This window comes from Mobula birostris, chromosome 8, assembly GCF_030028105.1.
Source record: "Mobula birostris isolate sMobBir1 chromosome 8, sMobBir1.hap1, whole genome shotgun sequence".
In the NCBI taxonomy this organism is placed as follows: domain Eukaryota; kingdom Metazoa; phylum Chordata; class Chondrichthyes; order Myliobatiformes; family Myliobatidae; genus Mobula; species Mobula birostris.
The window spans coordinates 16,150,070-16,161,469 of NC_092377.1; the positions used below are offsets into that span (position 1 = coordinate 16,150,070).

An 11,400-nucleotide genomic window follows, 5' to 3' on the forward strand; every position below is an offset into this window, starting at 1 on the left:
GGCCTCTGCCCTGTCCCACATGGAAAATGGGGACTCCTGTGCCACACTGTTGTTTATAGACTTCAGATTGGCACTTGTCACCATCATACCCAGAAACTGGTAGGGAAACTGTCCTCGCTGGGTCTCCACACATCCCTCTGCGATTGGATCCTGGACTTCTTAACAGTACGGCCACAGTCATCCATGTGGGCAGCAGCATCTTTAGTCCCATTAGAATTGATTTAAATCTTACGTCCATCCCACAACATGAGTGAGTAAATATCTTTGCATTAAGTCTCAGTTGTAATGTACAGACATGTGTATTTAAAAGTTTAATGGCTTGTAGAAGGAAGCTGTCCCGTAACCTGTTGGTTCTGGGTTTAATGCTGCGGTAGCGTTTGCCAGACAGAAACGGCTGAAAAAGTTTGCTTGGGTTGACTAGTGCCCCCGATGATCTTCCAGGCCTCCTTTATGCACCTGCTGCTGCAAATGTCCTCAATGGAGGGGAAGTCACGTTCACAGATGCATTGAGCTGTCCATACTACTCTCTGCATCACGCTGAGCACTATCACTCCCCGATGCTGTGTGCTCAGCCCAGTGCTGTTCACGCTGCTGTTGCATGACTGTGTCACAGGATCCAGCTCAAACCGTGTCATCAAGTTTGCGGATGACACAATAGTGGTTGGCCTTATCAAGAACAATGACGAGACAGAGTATAGAGAGGAAGTGGAGTGGCTGGTGGATTAGTGTGAGAAGAACAAGCTAAGCCTGAACATGGAGAAGACAAAGGAAATCATTGTGGATTGTTCCCCACTGCGAATAAATGGCTTCTCTGTAGAGAGTTAAGTTCACCAAGTTCCTGGGAGTTCACATCACGGATGACCTTACCTGGTCCTTTATCATCACCTTCCTGAACAGAAGGCACAGCAGTGCCTCCACTTCCTAAGAAGAATGAGGCAAGCAAGGTCCCTCCCCATCCTAACTACTTACTTGGCTCTTCTTTGGTCCTTGCAAAAACTTTTTACAGGAGCACTATTGAGAGCATCCTGACAAGTTACATCTCCATCTGTTCTGTACCTTGCAATATGTAATATTAATGCATTTTCGTTTGTGATTTATGTGATTCATCTGTAGATTTTATCTTGACCTGACTTGGTCCAATCAAGCAGAGTTCACTGCCAAGAAGGCCCACCAGCACCTTTACTTCCTGAGAAAACTAAAGAAATTTGGCCTGTCCCCTAAAACCCTCACTAATTTTTATAGATGCACCATAGAAAGCTTTCTTCTAGGATGCATCACAACCTGGTATGGAAGTTGTCCTGTCCAAGACCGAAAGAAGCTGCAGAAGATGGTGAACACAGCGCAGCACATCACACAAACCAATCTTTCGTCCTTGGACTCACTTTACACCACACACTGTCAGAGCAGTGCTGCCAGGATAATCAAGGACACGACCCACCCAACCAACACACTTTTTGTCCCTCTTCCCTCTGGGAGAAGGTTCAGGAGCTTGAAGACTCGTATGGCCAGATTTGGGAACAGCTTCTTTCCAACTGTGATAAGACTGCTGAACAGATCCTGACCTGGATCTAGGCCATACCCTCCAAATATCCGGATCTGCCTCTCAGTTTTTTTGCACTACCTTACTTCCCATTTTTCTATTTTCTATTTATGATTTATAATTTAAATTTGTAATATTTACTAATTTTAACTATTTTTAGTATTTACTTTCGATTTGTAATCCAGGGAGCAGGAAGCGCAGAATCAAATATCGCTGTGATGATTGTGCATTCTAGTATCAATTGTTTGGCAACAATAAAGTATAAAGTATAGTATAAGGTGTCCTTATCTTCATAAGTTAGCGTGCATTATGTGTACTACTGTGCTTTACACCCAGGTTCGGATAAATGTTGTCTTGTTTCTAAATACATTATATGGTTCTATATGTTACATATATGTATATAGTTAAATAACAATAAACTTGACTTGTTTAGTTTTCCGACATGCGTTAATTGCTTGGCTCTCTTTGGTCCTTGTTGATTTTACAGCAGGATCATATTTGCTGTATGTGCTCTTTGCAAAGACTTCAATCACCATTGTCATTTCTTTCTCTTCCTTCCTCTTGCATTGAAATACAGTGAAATCAGTCTTCATTCCATAAGGCATAGGGGCAGAATTAGGCCATTTGATCCATCGAGTCTGCTCCGCCATTCAATCCTGACTGATTCTTTATTCCCCTCCTCAGCCCCACTCCCCGGCCTTCTCCCCATAACCTCTGATGCCGTGTCCAATCAAGAACCTATCAATCTCTGCCTTAGATACACCCAACGACCTGGCCTGTACAGCTGCCTGTGGTAACAAGTTCCACAAATTCATCACCCTCTGGCTAAAGACATTTTCTGCAGCTCTGCTTTAAGTGGATGCTCCTCTATCCTGAGGCTGTGCCCTCTTGTCCTAGACCCCCCTACCATGGGAGACATCCTTTCCACATCTACTCTGTCTAGGCCTTTCAACATTCAAAAGGTTTCAATTAGATCTTCCCTCATCCTTCTAAATTCCAGTGAGTACATCCTCATATGATAACCCTTTCATTCCTGGAATCATTCTTGTGAACCTCCTCTGGGCCCTCTCCAATGCCAGCACATCTTTTCTGAGATGAGGAGCCCAAAACTGTTCACAATACTCAAGGTATTCTTTTACAGCAGAACATAGAACTTAGAAATCTGCAACACATTACAGGCCCTTCAGCCCACAATGTTGTGCTGACCATGTAACCTACTCTAGAAACCTCCTAGAATTACCCTACCACATGGTCCTCTATTTTTCTCAGCTCCATGCCCCTATCTAAGAGTCTCTTCAAATGCACCATTGTATCCGCCTCCACTGCCATTGTCAGCAGTGCATCCCACGTGCCCACCACTCTGTGGAAAAACTTACCCCTGTCATCCCCTCTGAACCTACTTCCAAGCACCTTAAAACTGTAACCCTCGTGTTAACCATTTCAGCTCTGCTGCTGAAATACATCCACTTCAAGGTCCAATGTGTTGTGGATTCAGAGATGCTCTTCTGCCCACCACTGTTGTAACGAGTGTTATTTGCATTACTGTCGACTTCCCATCAGCTTGAACCAGTATGGCGATTCTCCTCGGACCTCTCTCATTAACGAGGCGTTTTCACCCTCTGAACTGCCACTCACTAGGTGTTTTTTTGCTTTCTGCACCGTTATCTGTAGACTTTAGAGATAGTTGTGTGTGAAAATCCGAGGAGATCAGCAGCTTCTGAGATACTCAAACCAGTCTGTCTAGCACCAACAATTATTCCACAATCAAAGTCACTAGGATCACATTTTTTCACCTTTTATGATTGGTCTGAACCATTTGCGTGCATTTATGCATTGAGTTGCTGCCACATGATTGGCTGATTAGATATTTGCATTAATGAGCAGGTATAAAGTGGCCACTGAATGGAAGTTGATATAAGGAGTGGAGAGACCAAAAACTCTTGTCAAACCAAGTACTTTCTCAAAAAAGTATTGAAATATGTGGAGAATATTTTCTTTTCAGTCATGTTAGTTACTTGTATGAGTGTAGTCACAAAGCTTCAAAGATCACTTAATTCTAAAGCCATGTAAAGTATCCTAAGATTGCAGTGGATGTCATATAATCTTTTTGTTACTTAAGTTTACCTCTAAGTTGCAGTGTAACTTAATGTGTTCTGAAATTCAATAATACTTCCTGTTTTTACAGTTAAGTGGATTGGGATCGGGAAGTCAAGGGAGCTGATGATCCAACTGTTCTAAGATTGGTGTTGCCAGGAAGAGTCTGCTAGCCCCAGAGTTGACTTCGGCAAGTTGAAATCTGGATGCATTCGGTCTTCAAATACCAAAATTAGTATTGTTTGTATCTGGCAGAAATGTAGGGAATTACTGTTATTGTGTGGGTGAGGGGAAGGATGGATGCTATTTCAAATCAGCTTGTGAAAATGACTTTGAAACAATAATTAAATTTCATTTCATTCAGGGATAGTTTCATAACCTGCTGTCACAAAGTGTTCGAAGCAGTTGTGCTGACATTGAGATCCAGTGTAATGGCACTTGTTTGATATATAAATATATGTTGATGCTTTTTAAGAGTTGATATGAATTGGTACTATTTTTGATTAAGTTACTATTCTGAATTGAAAATAAAAACAAAAAAATACTCCTTTTACTTCACAAAAGTATATTGCTGGTGTTTGTTTGTTTGCCCAGACTAAACTAAAAAATATTTCTTTCTGGTTTCTAACTTGAAAATGGTGCATCATTTTTTGTGGCACCAACCAAGATCATGACTTTCTCTTGGAGCTATTTGGAGGTGAAAGTTATGTTCCTGATGCCTTAAGGTAGACAGAATCCACACTGCAATTCAGGGTTCAGGTCATTGATCACTGGGAGGAGGCACTGGTTGAGGATGACCCAGTTGCAGGTGGTAGGGAGATTTGTGTTGTTACCACAATAGGACATGTCTCTCTCTTGTCATGATTATTCCATATTTGAGGCCCAGTAGCATGTTCTCTTCGCAGCTGCTGGAGATGAAGTTGTGAAATTGTGGTTAAAGTTCCTATCCTTCAAATGTTAAAACTTCAGCAGGAATGCCATTTCCTTCCATGCCCTGAATGCTTTTCAGTTAGGATGTAGTCTTTTGGGCTGCTTTTTGGTCTGGGTGACAAGTCAGTCTGCAGCAGATAGGTTGCTGTGAAATGAAGTCAAAGATGCTCACAGTAAAGGCAAATTCTCAGTTTGAGGAGTTCATTGACATGTTCTTTCCAGCCTATGCTGACAGCCTCTCTGTCCTTAATAAATTCACCTTCAAGTTTGGCTTTCAGTGTGAGTTTGAGCTGTTGGTGAGCTTGATATCATTGAAAAATATGCATACTTCATGTTTATCAGTGGGTTTCCTATCACCATCTGCCTTTAGGTCATGGGTTTTCTGTTAGTCTTCTGTTTTCAGGCACCTATAAAGCTGTCTCTTTTTCCTTGAGCTATGGTGGAGCTTTCAATCCAGAAACACCTTGTATTTATGATGAACCAGCTCCTGGATCCTTTGATCATTGTTAGCTCTTGTGTTTTATGGTGGAGAAGCTATGAGTCTGTTCACAGGTATTTGGTGGAGTGGTGCCACCAACAACCTCTGCAGAATTCTCCGAATCTATCGGCAGGATTACGGAGCCAGTGCCAGCATCCTCTCTTGGACTAACTTCCCCAATACTGAGGCCCTAATTGCATTCGGTGTGCTCTAACGGGCAGGCCATATTCAGATTTCTGACACCGGATTCCCAAAACAGGCACTCTGTTCCAAGTTTTTTTATGGCAACAGATTACTAGGTGGGTAGAGGAAAGGTTCAAAAACCTTCTCAAAGCATCCCTGAAAAAAGTGTAACATCTCCCAGGCATGTGGGAATCAATAGCACATGACCACTCAAACAGGAGAAGGTTCACTAAGGTGGAACTGAGAACCCCAAGTCCATTTGTCTGGAGTACACAACTTAGCATAAGCAGTAGAAATGTATTTATTTATTCATTTCATTTAGAGATGCAGTGTGGAATATGCCCTTCTGGCCTTTCAAGCTGTGTCCATCAGCAGCTCATTGATTTAACCCTAGCCTCATCGCAGGACAACTTACAATGACCAATTAATTTACTGACCAATATATCTTTAGAGTGTGGAAGGAAACCAGAGCACCCGGAGGAAACCAGCACACACAGGAAGGACTTACAGGCTTGCTTACAGAGAACACTGGAATTGAACCCCGAGCTCCAATGCCCCGAGCTGTAATAGCATCGCTCCAACCGCTACGCTACCATGGCGCCCCAATGACGTGTCCATTGAAAAACCTACCCTACCCAGCCCTTCCCCCATCTGTTGCAGCTTCCCCCATTGGCCTGAATAGGCATCTCAGAACAGGAATGAATGTAAGTCAGCTTTAATCCTGAGGGACTTCCTAAGAAAAAGGTAACTCTTCATAGTATTACCTCATGAGCTTTTTGGGGAAATGCTACAAGCTTAATTATGGTGCAATTGACAGCAATTGCAATGGTGTTGAGGCTGTTGGCAATGTTTGAAATTGTGGATTATTGTGTTAATGTGCTTGTCATAGGCAAACTTCTCATGGTGTGTGAATTGTATGGCATAAAGCAAGATATTTTCTTTTCATATACGCAGTTCAGTTCTCTCCAGGTGTAGATACAACTTCTGGTGACGAGAGATGTAAAACTTTGAGTCTTTGGCCCTTGTGAGGGAGATTTAATTTCATTGCTACTTTGCCTTGTTGGCATTAGCAGATGTTGCTGAATAGAGAAATGTATGCCATGGCACTGCATTGACATTACTGATGAAAGATGCATCATTGTAGCATGAAATAAACGATGGTCAATATTTAACAATTGTGAACAATGTCTGGAAGCTATACAACTAGGTAATAGAAGTTTCAAAACTGAGGCAAAACTGTTGTTTTAAGATTTAATATACAAGGCTATCAGAGATAACAAGGAAACCTGATTCATTAGAAAGGATTGAAATGGTTGTTTCCCCTTGCACAAAGTGTAGTTCTTCGGTTTTTTGGTCTTCCTGAGTAAGAACTTGAATATTTTTTGATGCCTATGAGAAACTCAAAGCTAGACAGAGAAGGTAAGAGTTCTGATTTAATCAATTTGATTTTAGAGAAGGAAACATTGGCAATTCAAATCAATGGTTACTTAAAATTATAATTTGTGAAATGTATATTTTATGTCAAAATTCACTGGAGAGAATAGAATTACTGAATGTATTGTAAAAACTGCTCTGCTGCTTGATTTCTGAGTTTATGAAGTTCATTGTTTTTTTCAGGACTGAACCACAAAGGGCTAAAGGCCATTCAGATCCTTTTGTTGGCTCTTTTATGAAGTCATCGACTCGCCTTCTATTTTCCCCAAAGCTTTTAATGCTGCTTGTCCATGTTGTCCTAATGGAGTCAGTATACAATTGTGTCTTAAAGCACCTCCTCTGTACATTAAAATAAATAAATTTCAGAATCTGTGTGACCCAACACAGGCACTCTTGCAGAGAGAAGCATTTCAGTGCTGTGTGTACTGCAGCACTTATTTAGCAAGCAGGTATCCCAAAGCTGAGAAAGATCAGTGTCAAGAATTTTTAAGCAGTGGTTAGTTTTCTGCACCAGCCTGTACAGCAGTTTTTAAAACATTGAAACTTCTTCCAATGAAACCCAATGCCTGTGCTTGATCTTTTTAAAAAGTAAAGATGTTATGAAAGCTTGCAGTTTGGTACCTCCTTTGGGTTTGTTTTAACCATATTTCTAGAGAAGATTATTGCATATTTGCACAGATTTTTGCCATGCTAACTACTCTTCTTAAAAATTGTTTTCCTATGTTTCTGCCTACCAAACTGGTATTTGGAAGAATATGACTAACTGCACTGTAAATAATTAACATGGCTAATGTGCAGGATGTTTTTCCTGGGGTTGGTGTCATATACAATGAAGATTCATGTGCAATACGCATGAATGATTATGTATACAAGCTGTATGTGTTTTACTTTGTAAATTATGCAACTGTTCTCTTTTTAAACACATAACTATTGAAACTCTGGGTGGGCTGTTAAGAACTTAACTACAGAAAATAAATTCTGGAATGTAAAGTCTCTTTGTCTCAGTTTATTTTGAGCTGTAGTCCTCAAAGTAAAAGATGTTTTGCATTGAGCTACAAAATGTAAATAGTATTCTTCGAGAGTCACGGCTTCCCTTTTAACTGTGCCGTGATTTGATTGGGTTGATTTGAACTGCCCTGAGATTGACAACATATATGGATGGAGTTAATCGTATTGATGGTCACTTCAAATCTAGTTTGAGTTTCAGTGGGATTGGTATTATTCAAATATAATAAACAACCTTGTATTTGAATAAAAAATCTTTATTTTAATAAAAAAAATCTTTTCTGTATCTATTTCTAATGTTGAACAAAATGTTCTAGAAACTTCAGAAGAAAAATGTGTATATTTTCTGTTCATGTGTTATTCCATTGAGTATTAATTACATTGGAGAACTTTAGAATAGTTGATATACCTGTTGTTTAGAGTCACAGAACACTACAGTACAGAAACAGGCCCTTTGGCCGAACCATTAACCTGCCTTGATCCATCAACCTGCATCTGGACCATAGCCCTTCATACCCCTCTTAAATGTTGAAATCGAGCTTGCATGCACCACCTGTGCTGGCAGCCTGTTCCACACCCCTACACCCTCTGAGTGAAGAAGTTACCCCTCATGTTTCCATTAAACATTTCACCTTTCACTCATTACCCATGACCTCTAGTTCAAGTCTCACCCAACCTCAATGGAAAAAGCCTGTTTGTATGTACCCTATCTACGCCCAATCATAATTTTGTATACCCTATCAAATTTCCCGTCAATCTTCTACATCTGAAGGAATGAAGACCTAACCTATTCAACCTTTCCCTTTAATTCAGGTCCTCCAGACCCGGCAACATCCTTGTAAGCTTTCTCTGCACTCTTTCAATCTTACTTACATCTTTCCTATAGGTTGGTGACCAAAATAGCACAATACTCCAAATTAGGTCTCACCAATGTCTAATGCAATTTCAACATAACATCCCAATTCTCTGTACTCAATACATTAATTTATGAAGGCCAACGTGCCAAAAGTTTACAACACTATCTATCTGTGACTCCACTTCCAAGGAATTATGGATCTGTATTCCCATATCTTCTTTCTACTTCATTCCCCAGTACCCTACCATTCACTATGTAACACTTACCCTGGTTGGTGTTCCCAAAGTGCAGTACATCATGCTTCTCTGCATTAAATTCTGCCTGCCATTTTTCCAGCTGGTCCAGATTCCACTGCAAGCTTTGGTAGTCTTCCTCACTGTCCACTGCAGCCCCAATCTTGGTGTCATCTGCAAATTTGCTGATCCGGTTTACCACAAATCCATATGGTTGATATAGATGTCAAACAACAACAGACCCAGCACTGATCCCTGCAATACTCCACTAGTCATGGGCCTCTGGTCAGAGAGGTAACTATTTACTAACGTTCTCTGCCTTCTGCCACAAAACTAATGTCTAATCCAATTAGCTACCACATTGTGAAAGCCATGTGACTGGACCTTCTTGACCAACTCCCCATGCAGGACCTTGTTGAATGTCTTACTAAAAGTCCATGTAGGAAACATTCACTGCCTTGCCTTCAATCTTATCAGTAACTTCCTCGAAAAGCTCTAAAGGTTGGTTAGACACAAAGCCATGTTGACTATCCCTAATCAGTCTCCATGTATCGAAATGCTTGTATATCAAGTCCCTTAGAGTAACTTACAATAATTTTCCCACTACTGATGTCCGGCTCAGCGGCCTCTAATTTCCTGGTTTATTCTTAGAGTCTTTCTTAAACAACAGAACAACATTAGGTATACTCCAGCACCTCACCCATGGGTAAGGATGTTTTAAATACTTCTGCTGGGGCTCCTACAATTTATAAACTAGCTTCCCAGGGGGTCTTAGACAGCACAGTGTCAGGCTCTGGGGATTTATCTCAGACAGCAATCACCTCCACCTCCCTAATCTGTATAGGGCCCATGATCTTGCTGCTACATGGCCTCACATCTGTAGGCTCTGTGTCCATCCCCTGAGTGAATACAGATGCAAAAAGATCCATTTAAGATCTCCCCCCATCTCTTTCAACTCTATGCATAGCTTGCCACTCTGGTCTTCCAGAGAACCAATTTTGCCCCTTGCAGTCTTTTTGCACGTAATATATCTATAGAAACCCTTGGGATTCTCTTTCACCTTATCTGTTGGATAACCTCATGTCTTTTAATCCTCCTGATACCTTTCTTAAGTGTTTTCATGCGTTTCTTATTCTCGAGTACCCCATATGCCAATAGCAGCTTTGCACCTCCCTTCTCTTAACCAGGGCCTCAGTGTGTCTCAAAAACCAAGGTTCCCTAAACCTGTTATCCTTACTTTTTATTCTGATGGGAGCTTGCAAACTGTACTCTCAAAATTTCAATTTTGAAGGCTTCCTATTTATCAAGTACAATTCTGCTCGAAAACAACCTAACACAATCCACGTTTGCTAGATCCTTTCTAATACCATCAAAACTGGACTTTCTCCAATTTAGAATCTCAACCTTTTCCCTTGAAACTAATGCCATTACGGCAAAGTGTTTCCCTACACAAATATCTGTCACTTGCCCTGTCTCATTTCCTAATAGATCCAGTATCACGTCCTCTCTAGTTGGGATTTCTATGTACTGATTAAGGAAACTTTCTTGAACACATTTGACTGACACCTATCCCATCCTTTTGCACTATGGGATTCCCAGTCAATATGTGGAAAGTTAAAATCACTTATTTTCACCATCTTGTGCTGCTTCCAGCAGTCTACAATCTCTACAAATTTGCTACTGCAACATCTCCTTAGTGTTGAACTGTGCGATTTTCCTTTCTCTGGCCTCGGTAGCATATGGCATAGGTAGCAATCCTGAGATCACAACCCTGGAATCCTGTCCTTTAACTTGGCACCTAACTCCCTGAACTAATTTTGCAGGACCTCGTTACCCATCCTACCCATGTTCATTGGTACTGGCATGACCACACCTAGCTGTTCATCTTCCCACTTAAGAATGCTGTGGATTCCATCCGAGAGGTCCCTGACCCTGGCATCTGGATGGCAACAAACCAGCCAGGAATCTCATCCTCATCCACAGATCCTCTGTTCTGTTCCCTTAACCAATGAGTCCCCTATCTCCACAGCTTGCCTCTTCTGCTCCCTTTCCTTTTGAGCCACAGAGCCAGACTCAGTGCCGGAGACCTGAGCACTATGGCTTTTCTCTGCTGGGCCATTCCCATCCTTCACCCAGGAGTATCCAAAGCGGTATACTTGTTGAAGGGAATTGCCAGAGGGATACTTTGCACTGGCTGCCTATCCCCTTTGCTCCCTCTTGATGGTTACCCAGTAACGTGTGTCCTGAACCTGGAGCGTAACTACCTCCCTGTATGTCCTGTTTACCAACTCCACAGCCTCCTGAATGATCCAGAGTTCATCAGTTTCCAGCTCCAACTCCTTAGCACGGTCTGTTAGAAGCTGCAGCTGCATGCACTTCTTGCAGGCATTGTCATCAGGGACACTGGATGTCACCCTACAAGAGGGACATTCCACTATCCTGTCTGGCAACCCTACTGCTCTAAATATGCAATAAGAAATAAAGAATAACTGATGAAAAAAATGGATTATGCCTCAACTTCCCACTCCACCTCTGTGTGTCCATTCACACAATGGCCGCTCCACTTAAACCTAACTTATTGATCCTTGCCAAGTTCCTAATTATGCGCAATTCAATGTCTCCTTGAGAACTGTGGTGCACCCGCTCG

At 41.5% G+C, this 11,400-nt stretch overlaps 1 protein-coding gene across 2 annotated transcripts in view; it reads left to right on the plus strand.

Annotated features, from left to right (window-relative positions):
* adss2 (adenylosuccinate synthase 2) overlaps window positions 1-7,649 on the plus strand; it is a 128,768-nt gene extending 121,119 nt beyond the window's left edge. The window contains exons 13-14 of one of the 2 annotated variants that reach the window (XM_072264833.1): window positions 3,726-3,824; window positions 6,843-7,649. In XM_072264833.1, coding sequence (XP_072120934.1) covers window positions 3,726-3,778 — 53 coding nt within the window. In that variant the 3' untranslated portion in view covers window positions 3,779-3,824; window positions 6,843-7,649. Of the gene's footprint in view, window positions 1-3,725 lie in introns of both variants that reach the window. The other variant, XM_072264832.1, reaches the window with a different exon arrangement.
* The last annotated feature ends 3,751 nt before the right edge of the window (window positions 7,650-11,400 follow it).